This window comes from Nerophis ophidion, linkage group LG21 (assembly GCF_033978795.1).
Source record: "Nerophis ophidion isolate RoL-2023_Sa linkage group LG21, RoL_Noph_v1.0, whole genome shotgun sequence".
NCBI classification, from domain to species: domain Eukaryota; kingdom Metazoa; phylum Chordata; class Actinopteri; order Syngnathiformes; family Syngnathidae; genus Nerophis; species Nerophis ophidion.
In genome coordinates, this window is record NC_084631.1 from 25,470,068 (window position 1) to 25,491,630 (window position 21,563).

The window sequence follows — 21,563 nt, forward strand, 5'->3', positions numbered from 1 at the left end:
CAGACCTCCAAGTCATAAAGTTTGGACACCCCTGGTTTATAAATATTAATGTCCTGTTTTCACCAAGATTTGCAAATGAGCAGGATGTCAATAAAAAGCAACACCTGAATTCTAAAAGGTCACATTACATTTCAATATTTTTTTATAATTAGGTTACTTTCAGCATAAAATATTCACACATTTTCAATGAAGCCACGCTGTTGTAACCCGTGCAGAATGTGGCTTGGCAATGTCTTGCTAAAATAAGAAGGGGCGTCCATGATAATGTTGCTTGGATGGCAACATATGTTTCCCAAAAAACCTGTATGTACCTTTCAGCATTAATGGTGCCTTCACAGATGTGTAAATTACCCATGCCTCGGGCACTAATACACCCCCATACCATCACAGATGTTAGCTTTTGAGCTTTGCACCTATAACAATCCGGATTGTTCGTTTCCTCTTTGGTCCGGAGGACACGACGTCCAGTTTCCAAAAACAATTTGAAATCCGGACTCCTCAGACCACAGAACACTTTTCCACTTTCATCAGTTCATGTTAGATGAGCTTGGGCCCAGCGAAGCCGGTGGCGTTTCTGGGTGTTGTTGATAAATGGCTTTCCTTTTGCTTAGTAGAGTTTTAACTTGCACTTACAGATGTAGCGACAAACTGTAGTTACTGACAGTGGTTTTCTGAAGTGTTACTGAGCCCATGTGGTAAAATCCTTTACACACAGATGTCAGTTTTTGATGCAGTACCGCCTGACGGATTGAAAGTCACGCGCATTCAATGTTGTTTTTCGGCCTTGCTGCTTCCGTGCAGTGGTTTTCCCAGGTTCTCTAAAACTTTTGATGATATTACGGACCGTAAATGGTGAAATCCCTGAATTCCTTGCAATAGCTGTGTAGATTCCGAAAGTAGCCTTAGCTTGACGCTCCTCTACTTTCTCCTGCTACGCTTGCTGCGGAAACAACAAACAAAACTTCAGACGTTCTTCTTCGTTTGTATGGTTTACTTGTCAACTTAATAATTCAAAAACGTAAAACAGTCACGATGTGGGAACAAAGGAATGACAAAATAAAGATAGTTTGTTACAGTACGAGTTAGAAAAAGTATGAATGAGGAAAAAGTATGAGTGAAGTTAAAAAACCGTGTGGCTCGATTCCCTCGCACCCGACTGCAATTACCCATAACACCTTGCGTCCAAAAACCACCCTACCACACAGATCCTTCCGCCATATATGCAATTAAAACAGTTACGCCCGATTGTAGCTGAGATAGGCGCCAGCGCCCCCCGTGACCCCAGAAGGGAATAAGCGGTAGAAAATGGATGGATGGATGTCAGCAAATTATTTTGACAAATGTAATAATTACAAATAAAGTGAGCTTCATATAATTACTCTAAGCATTCAATATATACATTTTCTTATCATGCAAATAAAGTAAATAGTCCCCTTTTGGCTGAATAAACATAATGCACCTTCCATAAAATTTAAATGAACTTAAACAGTATTTAGGCTCCTACAAGCTGGTTGAGAACTCTTCCTCACGCATTTGCTCACAAAGTGGTGACCCTCACCCCATCCTTGTTTGTGAACGATCGAGCATTTCACAGAAGCTGCTTTTATACCCAATCATGGCACCCACCTGTTCCCAATTAGCCTGTTCACCTGTGGGATGTTCCAAATAACTGTTTAAAGAACATTCCTCAACTTTCTCAGTCTTTTTTGCCACTCGTGCCAGCTTTTTTGAAACATGTTGCAAGCATCACATTTCATATGAGATAATATTTGCAAAAAAATAAAAGTTTTCCAGTTCAAAAATTAAGTATCTTGTCTTTGCAGTGTGTTTAATGGAATATAGTTTGAAAAGGATTTGCAAATCATTGTATTCTGTTTTTATTTATGATCAACCCAATGGGCCAACTTCACTGGTTTTGGGTTTTGTACTTGTGTTACTTAGACAAACGTTAATGACCCACAAGGGAAATTGTAAAATAAGATGACATACTGTATATCAGTCGCTTAAAGGCCTACTGAAACCCACTACTACCGACCACGCAGTCTGATAGTTTATATATCAATGATGAAATATTAACATTGCAACACATGCCAATACGGCCGGTATAGTTTACTAAATTGCAATTTAAAATTTCGCGCAGAAGTACTACGCTAAAACGTCGGGGTATGATGTCGCGTGCGTGTGACGTCTCGCATTGTAGAGGACATTTTGTTCCAGCACCGTTCACAGCTATAAGTCGTCTCTTTTCATCATATAATTCCACATTATTATGGACATCTGTGTTCCTGAATCTTTTGCAATTTGTTCAATGAATAATGTTGACGAAAGATGTAGATGGGAAGCGGTGCATTGTGGCCGCCTTTAGCAACACAAACACAGCCGCTGTTTCCCTGTTTACATTCCCAAAAGATGACGGTGAAGCTTTACTATGGATCAGAGCGGTCAAGCGAACATGGTTCCCTACCACATGTCAACCGGCAGGTTTCGGTGAGAAAACGGTGGTAATAAGTCGGCTCTTACCGTAGTCTGCTGTGTTGGATCCACTTTGGACTGGACTCTTACGGTTGTGTTGGATCCACTATGGATTGAACTTTCACAGTATCATGTTAAACCCGCTCGAAATCCATTGCTTTCGGTTCCCCTAGAGGGGGGTTGCCCACATATGCGGTCTTCTCCAAGGTTTCTCATAGTCATCAATGTCACCGACGTCCCACTGGGTGTCATTCCCACTGGGTGTGAGTTTTTCTTGCCCTTATGTGGGCTCTACCGAGGATGTCGTTGTGGTTTGTGCAGCCCTTTGAGACACTAGTGATTTAGGGCTATATAAATAATCATTGATTGATTGATTGATTGACATGAGCGGAGAGCTCGCGTCGTTCCTCCTGCACCTGTCAAAGAGGCAGCTGCGGACTCTCTTTCCTTCTCCCACTGGCCGCCCCCGACCGTCGGAAGCTTCCAATGTGGAGGAAGCATCGGCTGCCTTCACCTCGTCGAGAAACGTGGCTTCCCTCAGAGACACTGGCGGTCACCACACCTGTGGCCACACCCCTCCGACTTTCAGGTTGTACAGGTACGACCATATAATATTACTAAAACACTAGTAACAAAATAAGCAGATAAGGGATTCTCCAGAATTATTCTCGTAAATGTGTCTAATAACAACTGAATCGCTCTGCTGTCTAGTATTTATTTTTTTTATTTTTACTTTTTTTTTCTAGTCCTTCACTCTCATTTTCCTCATCCACAAATATTTCATCCTCGCTCAAATTAATGGGGAAATCGTCACTTTCTCGGTCCGAATCACTCTCGCTGCTGGTGGCCATGATGGTAAACAATTTTCAGATGTGAGGAGCTCCACAACCCATGACGTCACGCACACATCGTCTGCTACTTCCAGTAAAGGCAGGGCTTTTCTATCGGCGACCAAAAGTTGCGAACTTTATCGTCGATGTTCTCTACTAAATCCTTTCAGCAAAAATATGGCAATATCGCGAAATGATCAAGTATGACACATAGAATGGACCTGCTATCCCCGTTTGAATAAGAAAATCTCATTTCAGTAGGCCTTTAACAATGGCAATACTTTGAGCCTGACTTTGTGAAAATGGCATCAGGTTGACTGGGCGCAAACCAAGCCGGTTTCACGATGGACCTTGATCCACAGAGACGAGACATGAGGATGCGTGACAGACAGGACATGCAGCGGACATCCACCACAAACAAACGGCGAGGAGAGAGAGAGACACACACTCACTTCCCTCCTTCTCTCCCCTCACCTTGTTGGGCTTGACGGCTCTCTGCAGGTTCTCGATCCATTTGTCCCTCTCTGCCGCCGAGCGACACGCAAAGCACTTGGTTCCCGATGCCGTGGTCACCTGGGGTCACAGCCAGCGGCATCCACACCGTTAGTGAGCGGCGCGGCGCCCACGCCGCCGCACCGTCCGGCGTCCTGCGCGCGCATGTGACGCGAGGCCGCGTAGACGTTCTCACCTCGAAGCAGTACTCCTGGCCCAGGATGCTGGAGTGCACCGGCTTGATGACCGCGTCCTCGTCCAGCGTCAGGTCCAACGCCTCCGCCGCGCTGCTGGGTGACAGCAAGGACTCGTGGGAGTGCGACTCCTTGAAGCTCTGCATCAATCGTGCCCTGGGTGGGGGAGAGAAGGAGGAAGGTGAGGATAAAGAGGAAGAGGAGAAGGAGGGAGAAAAAATTAAAGAAGGGGAGGAGGAAGAAAATGAAGAAGAAAAGGAGAAGAAGAAAGAGGAGGAGGAAGAACAGAAGGATGAGTTAGAGGAAAAAGAGGAGCATAAAGTGGATGAAGAAGAAAAGGAGGATGAAAAAGGGGAGAGTAAAAAGGAAGGAGGCAAAGAGTAAGAATGAGGAAGAGGAGGAGAAAGAAAAGGAGGAGAAAGAAAAAGAGGGAGGAAAAGAAGGAAGAAAATGAAAAGGATAATGAGGAGGATGAGGACCAGAAGAAAGAGAAGGATAAAGAGGAAAAGAAAGAAGAAAAAGAGGGGTAAAACAGAGGAATATGAGGAGGAGGACGAAAAGGAAGAAGAAGAATACAAGGAGGACAAGGAGGAAGAAAAGAACAAGGACAAGAAGGAAAAGGGAGGATAAAGATGAGGAGGGGGAAGAAAAAGAGGAAGAGGACAACAAGAAAGACGAAAAGCAGGATGAAGAGGAGAAAGAAAAAGAAAAGGTGGACAAAAATGAGAAGGATAAAGAGGAAGAGGAGAAGGAAGGAGAAAAAGAGGAAGAGAAGGAGAGAGAAAAATGAGGAGGAATAAAAAGCCGGAAAAAAATTAAAGAAGGGGAGGAGGAAGAAAAATTAAAAAGAAAGGGAGAAGAACAAAGAGAAGGAGGAAGAACAGAAGGATAAGGTAGAGCAAAAAGAGGGGGATTAAAGTGGATGAAGAAGAAAAGGAGGACGAAAACGAGGAGGATAAAAAGGGAGGAGGCAGAGAGTAAGAAAGAGGAAGTGGAGGAGAAAGAGGTGAAAGAAAAGGAGGAGAAAGAAAAGGAGGAAGGAAAAGAAGGAAGAAAATGAGAAGGATAATGAGAAGGAGGAGGACCAGAAGAAAGGAGGAGGATAAAAAGGAGTAGGAAGAAGAAGAAGAGGGAGGGGGGGGGAGTCAGATGAGGAGGAGGACGAAAAGGAAGAAGAAGAATGCAAGGAGGAAAAGGAGAAGAAAAGAACGAGGACAAGAAGGAAAATAGAGGATAAAGATGAGGAGGGGGAGGAAAAGGAGGTAGAAGACAACAAGAAAGAGGAAAAGCAGGATGAAGAGGAGAAGGAAGAAGAAAAGGAGGAAGAAAATGAGAAGGATAAAGAGGAAGAGGAGAAGGAAGGAGAAAAAGCGGAAGAGAAGGAGAGGGAAAAATGAGGAGGAATAAAAAGCCGGAAAAAAATTAAAGAAGGGGAGGAGGAAGAAAATGAAAAACAAAAGGGAGAAGAAGAAAGAGAAGGAGGAAGAACAGAAGGATAAGGTAGAGGAAAAATAGGGGGATTAAAGTGGATGAAGAAGAAAAGGAGGACGGAAACGAGGAGGATAAAAAGGGAGGAGGCAGAGAGTAACAAAGAGGAAAAGGAGGAGAAAGAGGAGAAAGAAAAGTAGGAAGGAAAAGAAGGAAGAAAATTAAAAGGATAATGAGGAAGAGGACCAGAAAAAAGAAGGAGGATAAAGAGGAGAAGGAAGAAGAAAAAGAGGGGGGAAAGAGGAAGATAAGGAGGAGGACGAAAAGGAAAAAGAAGAATGCAAGGAGGAAAAGGAGGAAGAAAAGAAGGAAGACAAGAAGGTAAAGGGAGGATAAACATGAGGAGGAAGAGGACAACAAGAAAGAGGAAAAGCAGGATTAGGAGGAGAAGGAAGAAGAAAAGGAGGAAGAAAATGAGAAGGATAAAGAGGAAGAGGAATATAAGAAGAAAGGCGAGAATAAGGAGGAGAAAGAAGAAGAAAGGTTGGGAAAGAGGAAGAGGAGGAGGAGGAAGAAAGGAAGTTGAAGAATGCAAGAAGGAAAAGAAGGAGGAAAAGTAGGATACAGTTGAGGAGAAGGAAGAAAATGAAGAAGGAAATGACGAGAATGAGGACAAGAAGAAAGAGGAAGAGGAAGAGGAGGAGAAAAAAAAGAGGAAGGAAAAGAGGAAAACAATGAAATGGAACAATCCAAGGAGGAATAAAAGCAGGATGACAAGAATAAAGACGAAGAGGAGGAGAAAGATGAGGAAGAAAAAGAAAAGGAAGAAGAAAATGAGGAGGAGGACAAAAAGAAAGAGGAAGAAGAGGAGAAAGAGGAAGAAAGAAAATGAGGAAAATAGGAAGAAAAAGGAAGAAAAGGAGAAAGAAAAGGAGAATGATAAAGGAGGATGACCAGAAGAAAAACAAGGATAAAGCAGAGAAGGAAGACGAAAAAAGAGAGAAAAGAAGAAGATGAGGACAAAGAAAAGAAAGAGGAAGAAAAGGAAAAATGCAAGGAGTAAAAGGAGAAAGAAAAGAAGGAGGAAAAGGAGGAGGACAAGAAGAAAGAGGAAGAGGAGAAAGAAAAGGAGGAAGGAAAGGAGAAGGATAAGGAGGATGCGGAGTAGCTTTTCGCCTTTTGTAAATGACTTGACTATAATACAGGACTTAAGTTGAAGTGGAGTGGTAATTGTTTTATTTAGCAACACCTAGTGGCCACAATAATATATAAAAGTCAGCTCATGATGCAATAAGTTAAATGATGCGGACACGTTTGTTACTGGATGCTTTCTAATACCACCTTGACAAATGTGATGTGTTACTAAAGGTAAATGACTTGACCAAAATACAGGACTAAAGTTGAAGTGGAGTGGTAATTGTGTTATCCGGCAGCACATCATAATTTATTCAAGTAAGCTCATGATGCAATAGGTGGAAAGATGCGGACACATTTGTTACTGCATGCTTTCTAATTCTAACTTGGACATTTTGTATGTGTTTAGAAATATTTGATACTTGTTTATATTGACAAATGTGATTTTTTTACTATGTACGTCTAGCTCGTGTGCTTAGCTGTTGTGTAGCTGCCAGCTCCGAGTAGCCTTAGACTAGCATGTTTACCTTTTGTTAGTGACCTAACTAAAATTAAGGACTTAAAGGCCTACTGAAATGAGATTTTCTTATTCAAACGGGGATAGCAGGTCCATTCTATGTTTCATACTTGATAATTTCGCGATATTGCCGTATTTTTGCTGAAAGGATTTAGTAGAGAACATCCACGATAAAGTTCGCAACTTTTGGTCGCTAATAAAAAAGCCTTGCCTGTACCGGAAGTAGCAGACGATGTGCGCGTGACGTCACAGGTTGTGGAGCTCCTCACATCTGAACATTGTTTACAATCATGGCCACCAGCAGCAAGAGCGATTCGGACCAAGAAAGTGACGATTTCCCCATTAATTTGAGCCAGGATGAAAGATTCGTGGATGAAGACGACTTATTGCTGGGAATGGTGCTGGAACAAAATGTCCTCTACAATGCGTGATGTCACACGCAGGCGTCATCATACCGCAACGTTTTATCATGATACTTCCGTGCGAAATTTAAAAATGCAATTTAGTAAACTAAAAAGGCCGTATTGGCATGTGTTGCAATGTTAATATTTCATCATTGATATATAAACTATCAGACTTTCGTGGTCGGTAGTAGTGGGTTTCAGTAGGCCTTTAAGTTAAAGTGGAGTGGTATTTTTTTATTTGGCACCACCTAAGAGCCACGATAATTTAATAAAGTAAGCTCATGATGCAGTAGGTTGAGTGATGTGGACACGTTTGTTACTGGATGCTTTCTAATACTACCTTAGAAATGTTGTTTGTCTTTATATTTGATACGTGTTTACATTGACAAATGTGATGTTGTATTACCTATGTCTAGCTTGGGGGCTATTGTGTGCTTAGTTGTTGCGTAGTTGATAGCTCCGAGTAGCCTTTAGACGAGCATGTTTACTTTTTGTAAATGACTTGACTAAAATACAGGACTTAAGTTGAAGTGGAGTGGTAATTTTTTTTATTTAGCAACATCTAAGTGTCACAACAATTTATTAAAGGCCTACTGAAATGAGATTTTCTTATTTAAACGGGGATAGCAGGTCCTTTCTATGTGTCATACTTGATCATTTCGCGATGTTGCCATATTTTTGCTGAAAGGATTTAGTAGAGAACATCGACGATAAAGTTCGCAACTTTTGGTGCTGATAAAATAGCCTTGCCTTTACCGGAAGTAGCAGACGATATGCTCGTGACGTCACGGGTTGTAGGGCTACACACATCCTCACATTGTTTATAATGTGAGCCTCCAGCAGCAAGAGCTATTCGGACCAGGAAAGCGACGATTTCCCCATTAATTTGAGAAAAAGGATGAAAGATTCGTGGATGAGGAAATTTAGAGTGAAGGACTAGAAAAATAAAAAATAAGGCGATTGCATTGGGAGCGATTCAGATGTTTTTAGACACATTCACTAGGATAATTCTGGGAAATCCCTTATCTTTCTATTGTTTTGCTAGTGTTTTAGTGAGTTAAATAGTACCTGAAAGTCGGAGGGGTGTGGCCAGGGGTGTGTTGACGCCAGTCTCTGAGCTGCAGCAGGACAGAAGCTCCGCTGATCATCGGTAAGAGGCGACTTATTACCACAATTTTCTCACCGAAAACTGCCAGTTGACATGTATTCGGGCTCCATGTTTGCTTGACCGCTCTGATCCATAGTAAAGCTTCACCTCCGGGAATTTTAAACAAGGAAACACCGTGTGTTTGTGTGGCTAAAGGCTAAAAGCTTCCCACCTACTTTGACTTACCCATTATTAATTGAACAAATTGCAATATATTCAGTAACACAGATGTCCAAAATACTGTGTAATTGTGTGATGAAAAGAGACGACTTTTAGCCGTAAGTGGTGCTGGGCTAATATGTCCCCTCCAACCAATAACGTCACAAACACGCGTCATCATACGCGTCATCATTCCGCAACGTTTTCATCAGGAAAATCCGCAGGAAATTTAAAATTGTAATTTAGTAAACTAAATGTGTTGCAATGTTAATATTTCATCATTGATATATAAACTATCAGACTGCGTGGTCGGTAGTAGTGGCTTTCAGTAGGCCTTTAAAGGGGAACATTATCACAAATTCTGAAGGGTTAAAACCAATAAAAATCAGTTCCCAGTGGCTTATTTTATTTTTCGAAGTTTTTTTCAAAATTTTACCCATCATGGAATATCCCGAAAAAAGGCTTTAAAGTGCCTGATTTTCGCTATCTGTAAATCCACCCATCCATTTTCCTGTGACGTCACATTGTGACGCCAATACAAACAAACATGGCGGATAGAACAGCAAGATATAGCGACATTAGCTCGGATTCAGACTCGGATTTAAGCGGTTTAAGCGATTCAACAGATTACGCATGTATTGAAACGGATTATTGGAGTATGGAGGCAGATAGCGAAAACGAAATTGAAGAAGAAACTTGTTGCGATCTGCTGCTCAGATCTTCACATGTTTGTTTTTTTCCATCTTTGTTTTAATTCTCAGTCTGACCCGTTTACTTCCTGTTTTTGTCCATCACTATGGTTACGCATCAGTCCACCTGTTAGTCTCGCCCCGCACACCTGCTACTAATTTTCACCCTCCTATTTAAGCTCACTTTTTCTGTTTACTCATTCTCGGATCCTAATTTGCCCACGCGCAACAGCGACGACTCTCATCATTCTATGTATGTATTTTCTCGCTAGCTCTCACGCTAAGCCACTTTATTTTCCAGCTTTCATGCTGAATGTTTTTGTTTACTCTTTTGTGTCCTCGTACCAAGTTTTAGTTTTCCTTGTGTTTTATCCTAGCTTTCACGCTAGCGTCTTTTGTTTACCTTTTCTCTTTACACCAGTGTTTTTGTTCATAGCCTTTTATTATTAAATAAATACCCTTTAACTTACCTTGTTGTGTTCATCGCTTCGACGCATCCTTGGGAAAACAACGCCGGCATTACCATGCCAAAGAAGAGTCATCACAAAACTGAAGCTATTGAGCGAATAGCTATTGAAGCTATTCGGCGATCGCCTTGTAACCAACGATTGCATCTTTTGACCACTGGAGCAACTTAAATATGTCGATTGGTAAGTGTTTGTTTGGCATTAAATGTGAGTGGAGGGAAAGACTGGATGCAAATATAGCTACAAATCTATATACAGATAGCCTAAATAGCATGTTAGTAGTCTGATTAGCACATAAGTCAATAACATCAACAAAACTCACCTTTGTGATTTCGTTGACGTTATCGTTGGAAATGCATTTGCTTGGAGTGTCGCAGGATATCCACACATTCTTGCCATTTCTGCCACGTTAGCATCGATTAGCATGCCGTGCTAATCGATAAACACTCCACATAAGTCAACTTGAATCCGTCCCTGTTCGTGTTGTTACACCCTCCGACAACACACCGACGAGGCATGATGTTTCCAAAGTAAGGAAAACAGTCGATAAAACGGAAAATAACAGAGCTGATTTGACTCGGTGTGTGTAATGTGTTTGAGAAAATGGCGGATTGCTTCCCGTTGTAACGTCACGTGTGAAAGGTTATCGCTCCGACAGCGAACAATTGAAAGGCGTTTAAATCGCCAAATTCACCCTTTTAGAGTTCGGAAATCGGTTAAAAAAACATATGGTCTATTTTCTGCAACATCAAGGTATATATTGACGCTTACATAAGTCTGGTGATAATGTTCCCCTTTAAAGTAAGCTCATAATGCAATAACTTGAATGATACGGACAGGTTTGGTACTGGCCGCGTTCTAATACTACCTTGGAGACTTTGTATGTGTTTGTAAATATTTGATACTTTATTGACAAATGTGATGTTTTATTACGCACGCTTAGCTTGGGTGTTATTGTGTGCTTATTTGTTGTGTAGCTTCTACCTCCAAGTAGCCTTTAGACTAGCATGTATACCTTTTGAAAATGACTTGACTAAAATACAGGACTTAAGTGGAAGTGGAGTGGTAATTGTTTTATTTGGCAGCATCTAAGGGCAACGATAATTTTTTAAAGTAAGCTCATGATGTAGTAGGTGGAATGATGCGGACACATTTGTTACTGGATGCTTTCTAATACTACCTTGGAAATTTTGTATGTGTTCATAAATATTTGATACTTGTTTATATTGACAAATGGGATGTTTTATTACGTATGTCTAGCTTGTGTAGCTGCTATGTAGGCAGTAAAATGTGCGTGTTGACTCTTTGGCTGCCATATGACCTACTTCTCCAAAGTGTGCCTTCTGTACTATACAAACCCCGTTTCCATATGAGTTGGGAAATTGTGTTAGATGTAAATATAAACGGAATACAATGATTTGCAAATCATTTTCAACCCATATTCAGTTGAATATGCTACAAAGACAACATATTTGATGTTCAAACTGATAAACATTTTTTTTTGTGCAAAAGATCATTAACTTTAGAATTTGATGCCAGCAACACTTCACAAAGAAGTTGGGAAAGGTGGCAATCAATACTGATAAAGTTGAGGAATGCTCATCAAACACTTATATGGAACATCCCACAGGTGTGCAGGCTAATTGGGAACAGGTGAGTGCCATGATTGGGTATAAAAACAGCTTCCATGTAATGCTAAGTCTTTCACAAACAAGGATGGGGCGAGGGTCACCAATTTGTAAGCAAATTGTCGAACAGTTTTAGAACAACATTTCTCAACGAGCTATTGCAAGGAATTTAGGGATTTTACCATCTACGGTCCGTAAAATCATCAAAAGGTTCAGAGAATCTTGAGAAATCATTGCATGTAAGCAATGATATTACGGACCTTTGATCTCTCAGGCGGTACTGCATCAAAAACCGACATCAGTGTGTAAAGGATATCACCACATGGGCTCAGGAACACTTCATAAAACTACTGTCAGTAACTACAGTTGGTCGCTACATCTGTAAGTGCAAGTTAAAACTCTACTATGCAAAGCGAAAGCCATTTATTAACAACACAAAGGAACGCCGCCGGCTTTGCTGGGCCCGAGTTCATCTAAGAAGCACTGATGCAAAGTGGAAAAGTGTTCTGTGGTCTGACGAGTCCACATTCCAAATTATATTTGGAAACTGTGGACGTGGTGTCCTCCGGAACAAAGAGGAAAATAACCATCCGGATTGTTTTAGGCGCAAAGTTCAAAGGCCAGCATCTGTGTTGGTACGTGTAAATTACCAATGCCCAAGGCATTGGTAATTTACACGTCTGTGAAGGCACCATTAATGCTGAAAGGTACATACAGGTTTTGGAGAAACATATTTTGCCATCCAAGCAACGTTATCATGGACGCTCCTGCTTATTTCAGCAAAACAATGCCAAGCCACGTGTTACAACAGCGTGGTTTCGTAGTAAAAGAGTGCGGGTACTTTCCTGGCCCGCCTGCAGTCCTGACATGCCTCCCATCGAAAATGTGTGGCGCATTATGAAGCGTAAAATACGACAACAAGACCCAGGACTGTTGAACAACTTAAGCTGTACATCAAGCAAGAATGGTAAAGAATTCCATTTTCAAAGCTTCAACAAATAGTTTCCTCAGTTCCCAAACGTTTATTGAGTGTTGTTAAAAGAAAAGGTGATGTAACACAGTGGTGAACATGCCCTTTCCCAACTACTTTGGCACGTGTTGCAGCCATGAAACATGATTTCTAAGTTAATTATTATTAGCAAAAAAAATTAAGTTTATTAGTTTGAACATAAAATATTTTGTCTTAGTAGTGCATTCAACTGAATATGGGTTGAAAAGGATTTGCAAATCATTGTATTCCGTTTATATTTACATCTAACACAATTTCCCAACTCATATGGAAACGGGGTTTGTATATAAATGGGTAGAAAGTGGGCACTGACCTGTCCTGGTCGGCGCTGCGGAAGCGGGGGAGGATCATGTGACGGAAGCTGCTGGTTCGGTCCAGTTTGGGCTGACTCTTGGCCCGCTTGATGGAACCTTTCAACCTTCTGCTGAGGAAACTCTGGAGCGGACGAGCAGACGGAGGAGAGGGGGGGGGGGGGGGGGGGGAGAAAGAGGGAATGGCGCATGATGGGAGAGAGACACAAGGGTCATGAATGGCCAGCATGCAGTGTGCTGAGGCAGCCTGTGGTGGGCGCTAGTGAGCCACACATGTGGGGGAGCGGAGGTGTCACTCTCCTTGCCCACACAAAGGCTTTGCACTGGCGACAAAATGAGGAAATTCGAACTCTGCACTTCATTGAGCATTTATTTCTTTTCACTGTGTGAGAGAATGTGAAATCAAAGGAAATAATTCAAAGAGTTTTTTTTTTTGTTTTTTTGTTATACAATTAATCATTGAAGGATCACCATGTATCACAAAAGTAAAATATTTGAAAGAAAATTAGAAAGGAAAAAAGACAAAATTTCAAAGAAAAAAAAAAGCAAAAGCTGAAATTTAAAACAATACATACATTTAATTTTTTTATAGTAATAATCCGGATGTTTAAATGTGGAAAAAATAACACAGTATCATATAAGTATATAAGTGTATATATGTATACTTATGGTATATATATGCATACATACATATATGTATATATATATATATATATATATATATATATATATATATATATGTATATATATATATGTATATATGTATATATACATATATATATATATATATATATATATATATATGTATGTATATATATATATATATATATATATATATATATATATATACATACATACATACATACATACATACATACACACATATATATATATTTATTTACACACATATATTTATATATATAGATATATATGTGTATATATATATATATATATATATATATATATATATATATATATATTTGTGTGTGTTGTGTGCAGCCTTTGAGAAATTTGTGATTAAGGGTTATGCTATATAAATAAACTTTGATTTATTTGATGTCACGTGCAAGTTAATCGATGACGCACGCACGTAAATCAATATGTTTGTAATTTTTTACTATTGTACCTAATACAGCATCCTTTTGAAATAGTATATAGTGTAATTCTACAGTTTAATGTTTGAATTTGTAAAACTATTTATTTTAATCTAATTTTTTTTAAAACATTGTCCTTTTTTCCTACAGTTTAAATTATGTCCACAACATATTGCACAATTCCCAATGTTTTTTAAATAACATAAACATCAAAACTAATAATACTACAACATCTAATGTAATAGTACTGTTTAAGTTTTGAAATTGTAAAAAGATTCATATTAAGTCACTTTTTTCAATAACTTTGTTCTTTTTTATATTTTTTTATGTACAACATAATGTAACAATTCACAATATTAACTTTTCCCACCAACCAAATTAAATAACAAAAAAGTAAAATAATACTACTACAATATAGAATGTAATAGTACTATTCTTAGAAATTTAAAAATATTCACATTGATTTAGTTGTAATTTAATTTTGTACTAATTTTAAACCCCCGCGACCCCGAAAGGGACAAGCGGTAGAAAATGGATGGATGGATGGACTAATTTTCAATTTCAATTGTATCTTTACAGATCAACTGTGTAAAATAACTGCAAAACAAATAAAATATTACTACAGTATATAATGTAATAGTAATGTTTGTTGTTTGAAATTGTAAAATAATCCATATTCATTTAGTTAATTTTAATAAAATATTACATGTATTTTAGTTTTTCCAATGGTATTTTTTTTATATCAACCAAGTAAAACAATTACAATAAAGTAGGGGGGAAAAAAATAAAATAAAACAAAATAATAGTAATGATCCAGTACTAATTAATTTTGTATTATCCTACTATTTTATGTCACACAATATACTTTTGAAATATTATATAACAAAAAAATGTTCAAGTTCAATTATTCAAAATATATTTTTTCTTTAAAATAACGATAATTATGTTTGCAACATATTGTGACATATCAAAATGTTATTCTTTCACATCAATCACGTCACATCACTAGAAAAAAGTAAAATAATAATTATAAAAAAACACAAGGAAAATAAAACTAAAACACTCCACTAAATTGTTCATTATTTCATATGTGTCTATAATATATTTATTCTGTATTTTTGTGAATTCATGTATTTTGGTATTACTAATGCAATTGTTTATTTGGAACATGTAAAGATATACAAGCATGCTTCATGTGTTTGCAATTTAATTCAACATGCCAACATTTAAATGATATTTTTCTTAGTTAATAACAATTACAATAAGAATTGTTTCAGTTTTGCAGCTCTCTCTCATATTTGTTCACTTTACCCGTTCAACAAATCCAAAACTTTTTTCCAGGAATAAAACGAATGAGAATGTTTGTGGACAACTTGTTAAATCATGAACAGTAATTTAGGCGATAATAATAAATAAAACATAATGAGTGAGAAAATAATAGGAAGTATAAATATACAAAATAAAAATATAAATATATAAAATAAATAGAGACTGAACTTTGTACAGTAAATAGAACAGGGGTCACCAACCTTTTTGAAACCAAGAGCTACTTCTTGGGTACTGATTAATGCGAAGGGCTACCAGTTTGATACACACTTAAATAAATTGCCAGAAATAGCCAATTTGCTCAATTTACCTTTAATAAATAAATCTATGTATATATAAAAAAATGGGTATTTCTGTCTGTCATTCCGTCGTACATTTTTTTCCTTTTACGGAAGGTTTTTTGTAGAAAATAAATGATGAAAAATACACTTAATTGAAGGGTTTAAAAGAGGAGAAAACACGAAAAAAATTTAAATACAATTTTGAAACATAGTTTATCTTCAATTTCAAACTCTTTAAAATTAAAAATTCAACCCCCAAAAAATTAAGAGAAAAACTAGCTAATTTGAATCTTTTTGAAATAATTAAAAAGATAATTTATGGAACATTATTAGTAATTTTTCCTGATTAAGATTAATTTTAGAATTTTGATGACATTTTGTAAATAGGTTAAAATCCAATCTGCACTTTGTTAGAATATATAACAAATTGGACCAAGCTATATTTCTAACAAAGACAAATAATTATCTCTTCTAGATTTTCCAGAAACCAAAATTTTAAAAGAAATTCAAAGAACTTTGAAATAAGATTTAAATTTGATTCTACAGATTTTCTAGATTTGCCAGAATATTTTTTTTTTATTTTAATCATAATAAGTTTGAAGGAATATTTCACAAATATTCTTCGTCGAAAAAACAGAAGCTAAAATGAAGAATTAAATTAAAATGTATTTATTATTCTTTACAATAATAAAAAAACTACTTGAACATTGATTTAAATTGTCAGGAAAGAAGAGGAAAGCATTGAAAAGGTAAAAAGGTACGTGTTTAAAAATCCTAAAATCATTTTTAAGGTTGTATTGTTTCTCTAAAATTGTCTTTCTGAAAGTTCTAAGAAGCAAAATAAAAATAAAAATGAATTTATTTAAACAAGTGAAGACCAACTCTTTAAAATATTTTCTTGGATTTTGTAATTCTATTTGAGTTTTGTCTCTCTTAGAATTAAAAATGTCGAGCAAAGCGAGACCAGCTTGCTAGTAAATAAATAAAATATAAAAAATAGAGGCAGCTCACTGGTAAGTGCTGCTATTTGAGCTATTTTTAGAACAGGCCAGCGGGCGACTCATCTGGTCCTTACGGGCTACCTGGTGCCCGCGGGCACCGCGTTGGTGACCCCTGAAATAGAAGTTGCAATTCCAGGAGGAATTGCGTGCGAATGCACCATGTGCGCTAGCCGACGAACCGTGGAAGTGGAAGTAAATTGCTTGACTGTCCAAGGTGAGTGGAGTGTGTGGATGGTGGAACGGTTTGTATATTGCCCATTTATTTTCAATGGGTGGGAAATTCCTGGTAATTACGGGTAATCAAGGAAGTTTCGGAACCGAGAAACATGTTTCCCGTTCGATATATGGGAAGAGTAGTGTGTGGAAGGTTGGAATCAGGTTTAAAAATGACGCAACATTCTAAGAATTTAGGGCATTGCAGAACTTTAAACACGTCCATTCATTTGAATGGAAACTTCCTTGAAATTTAGGGAAAGCCCAACATTTTTGAAAATATTAATAGTAGCATAATTGTCCTAGATCAGGGGTCGGCAACCCGTGGCTCTGGAGCCGCATGCGGCTCTTTAGCGCTGCCCTAGTGGCTCTCTGGAGCTTTTTCAAAAATATATGAAAAATTCAAATGATTTTTATTTGGTTTCTATGTAACAGGGTCAATTACGTCTTGTAAATAATTTATTTTCTAATGTTTTATTATTGTTATAATTACACAAAATATGTAAGTTACATGTAAATACCTGAATATTGTTTGATGTTTTGTCAATGTGGAACCATTGTCTCGTTGTCCCTCCTACTGCAATAATAACTGTGACACCTGTCTTTTTATATGCGTTAGACACGCCCTCCAACTTCCCTTTTTGTCTACGATAACGGGAGAGGTAGGCGTTCATGCGACGACAGAAAATGTCTTGTTAAGAACTTTAATTCATTTCTTGTTCATTATTATATATTTGTGTAGGGGCTCGACGATGGCACAACGGTTTTGATGACGATTGTATTCTGTGTTATCAGGTATGTTTTTATTTTACTGTGTATGTAACTAGCCCTTTTTGTCTACGATAACGGGAGAGGGGCTCGACGATGGCACAAAGTTTTGATGACGATTGTATTCTGTGTTATCAGTAAAGTGCAGTGGAGAAACCCATGGTGTCGGTCGTCTTCCATAAAAAACACACAACGCAGAGGAAAAGACCACCGGTTACATCTATAGGAGGACAAACATGACACAAACCTCCCTAATTGCTATAAAGCACACTTTTTACATTAAACATTCTTCACCGATTCGAGTATTTGGCGAGCGCCGTTTTGTCCTACTCATTATGGCGGTCCATGAAGTCACCCTAGTTTGTTTACATGCATAACTTTCTCCGACTTTCTAAGACGTGTTTTATGCCACTTCTTTTTCTGTCTCATTTTGTCCACCAAACTTACAACGTTGCGCATGAATGCACAAAGGTGAGTTTGCTAATCAAACATATTTGGTCACTGCATGACTGTAAGCTAATCAATGCTTTACCACAATGAGGGATAGCGACGTCACCTGTTGCATCGAAACACAAATTGAGATGCAACAGGTGACGTCGCTATCCCTCATTGTGGTAAATACTATTTTTAATTCTTGTTATCTTCCACGCTATTCGTTTGTTTATTTCCCTAGCTCACATGCTAGCGTCTTTTGTTCTTTCTACCTCACATGCTAGTTCTGTTGGTTTTGTCTTAGTGCCTTGTGCAAGAATTTATGTTCTTAGTTTGTTTTGTAGTTATAAATAAATCATCATTCCTACCTTCACGCTGTGTCCATTCTCCGACTGCATCCACGAGAGAACAAAAACCATACCCCGATGCCAGCTAAACGTCACAGTAGTTGTGATAACAAGACAGAAAACAGAACCAAACCAGAACATGACATGATCCGAGCCGCGGATCATGACACAGAGTACTGAATATTCACGTTTTATTACAGTTTTCAGCGAGTATTAGCTACTATTGGACATCAGAGTACTACATCTTCATGTACTGTTACAGTTTTCAGCAAATTTTAACTAATATTCGACATGAGAGTACTGCATGTTCATGTACTATTCCAGTCTTCAGCAAGTATTAGCTAATATTCGACATCACATTACTGCATGTTGACATACTATTCCAGTTTTCAGCGAGTATTAGCTAATATTTAAAATCAGAGTACTGCATATTCACGTACTATTACAATTTTCACGAGTATTAGCTAATATTGGACATCAGAGTACTACATGTTCATGTACTATTACAGTTTTCAGCAAATATTAACTAATATTCGACATCCGAGTACTGCATGTTCACATACTAGTCCAGTTTTCAGTGAGTATTAGCTAGTATTCGACTTCACAGTACTGCATGTTCACGTACTATTCCAGTTTTCAGCGAGTATTAGCTAATGTTTAACATCACAGTACTGCATGTTCACATACTTATCCAGATTTTTAAGCGAGTACTAACTAATATTAGACAGAGTACTGCATATTCACGTAGTATTCCAGTTTTCAGCGAGTAATAGCAAATATTGGACCTCACAGTACTGCATGTTCACTTACTATTCCAGTTTTCAGCAAGTATTAGCAAATATTGGACATCAGTGTACTACATGTTTTTGTACAATTCCAGTTTTTAGTGAGTATTAGCAAATATTGGACATCACGGTACTGCATGTTCACTTACTATTCCAGTTTTCAACGAGTATCAGCTAATATTGAACATCAGAGTACTACATATTTTTGTACTATTAGTTTTCAGCAAGTATTAGCTAATATTGGACATAAGAGTACTACATATTTTTGTACTATTACAGTTTTCAACGAGTATCAGCTAATATTGAACATCAGAGTACTACATATTTTTGTACTATTACAGTTTTCAGCAAGTATTAGCTAATATTTTACATCAGAGTACTACATGTTTTTGTACTATTCCAGTTTTCAATGAGTATTAGCTAATATTGAACATCAGAGTACTACATATTTTTGTTCTATTAGTTTTCAGCAAGTATTAGCTAATATTGAACATCAGAGTACTACATATTTTTGTACTATTAGTTTTCAGCAAGTATTAGCTAATATTGAACATCAGAGTACTACATATTTTTGTACTATTAGTTTTCAGCAAGTATTAGCTAATATTGGACATCAGAGTACTACATGTTTTTGTACTATTACAGTTTTCAACGAGTATTAGCTAATATTGGACATCAGAGTACTACATATGTTGTACTATTACAGTTTTCAGCGAGTATTAGCTAATATTTGACATCAGAGTACTACATGTTTTTGTACTATTACAGTTTTCTGCGAGTATTTGCTAATATTTTACATCAGAGTACTAAATGTTTTTGTACTATTACAGTTTTCAACGAGTATTAGCTAATATTTGACATCAGAGTACTACATATTTTTGTACTATTACAGTTTTCACCAAGTATTAGCTAATATTGGACATCAGAGTACTACATGTTTTTGTACTATTACAGTTTTCAACGAGTATTAGCTAATATTGGACATCAGAGTACTCCATATTTTTGTACTATTACAGTTTTCAATGAGTATTAGCTAATATTTGACATCAGAGTACTACATGTTTTTGTACTATTCCAGTTTTCAACGAGTATTAGCTAATATTGAACATCAGAGTACTACATATTTTTGTACTATTACAGTTTTCAGCGAGTATTAGCTAATATTGAACAGAGTACTCCATATTTGTGTACTATTACAGTTTTCAACGAGTATTAGCTAATATTGGACATCAGAGTACTACATGTTTTTGTACTATTCCAGTTTTCAACAAGTATTAGCTAATATTGGACATCAGAGTACTACATATTTTTGTACTATTCCAGTTTTCAATGAGTATTAGCTAATATTTGACATCAGAGTACTACATGTTTTTGTAGTATTCCAGTTTTCAACGAGTATTAGCTAATATTGAACATCAGAGTATTACATATTTTTGTACTATTCCAGTTTTCAACAAGTATTAGCTAATATTGGACATCAGAGTACTACATGTTTTTGTACTATTCCAGTTTTCAACGAGTATTATCTAATATTGAACATCAGAGTACTACATATTTTGTACTATTACAGTTTTCTGCGAGTATTAGCTAATATTTTACATCAGAGTACTACATGTTTTTGTACTATTATAGTTTTCAACGAGTATTAGATAATATTGAACATCAGAGTACTACATATTTTTGTACTATTCCAGTTTTCAGCGAGTATTAGCTAATATTTGACATCACAGTACTACATATTTTTGTATTATTCCAGTTTTCAACGAGTATTAGCTAATATTGAACAGAGTACTCCATATTTGTGTACTATTACAGTTTTCAACGAGTATTAGCTAATATTGGACATCAGAGTACAACATTTTTTTGTACTATTACAGTTTTCAGCGAGTATTAGCTAATATTGAACATCAGAGTACTACATGTTTTTGTACTATTACAGTTTTCAACGAGTATTAGCTAGTATTGAACATCAGAGTACTACATATTTTTGTACTATTACAGTTTTTAGCGAGTATTAGCTAATATTGAACATCAGAGTACTACATATTTTGTACTATTACAGTTTTCTGCGAGTATTAGCTAATATTTGACATCAGAGTACTACATGTTTTTGTACAATTCCGGTTTTCAACGAGTATTAGCTAACATTGAACATCAGAGTACTACATATTTTGTACTATTACAGTTTTCTGCGAAGTATTAGCTAATATTTGACATAAGAGTACTACATATTTTTGTACTATTACAGTTTTCAACGAGTATCAGCTAATATTGAACATCAGAGTACTACATATTTTTGTACTATTACAGTTTTCAGCAAGTATTAGCTAATATTTTACATCAGAGTACTACATGTTTTTGTACTATTCCAGTTTTCAATGAGTATTAGCTAATATTGAACATCAGAGTACTACATATTTTTGTTCTATTAGTTT

At 37.1% G+C, this 21,563-nt stretch overlaps 1 protein-coding gene across 12 annotated transcripts in view; it reads right to left on the reverse strand.

Moving 5' to 3' along the window:
- The window catches only part of syngap1b (synaptic Ras GTPase activating protein 1b), a 390,106-nt gene that overhangs the window by 114,718 nt on the left and 253,825 nt on the right, over positions 1–21,563 (reverse strand). For 11 of the 12 annotated variants that reach the window (XM_061882342.1, XM_061882344.1, XM_061882341.1 and 8 more), the window contains 3 exons: positions 12,884–13,005; positions 3,991–4,144; positions 3,777–3,875 (listed from right to left, as the gene is read on the reverse strand). In XM_061882342.1, coding sequence (XP_061738326.1) covers positions 3,777–3,875; positions 3,991–4,144; positions 12,884–13,005 — 375 coding nt within the window. The remainder of the gene's footprint in view (positions 1–3,776; positions 3,876–3,990; positions 4,145–12,883; positions 13,006–21,563) is intronic. The other variant, XM_061882348.1, reaches the window with a different exon arrangement.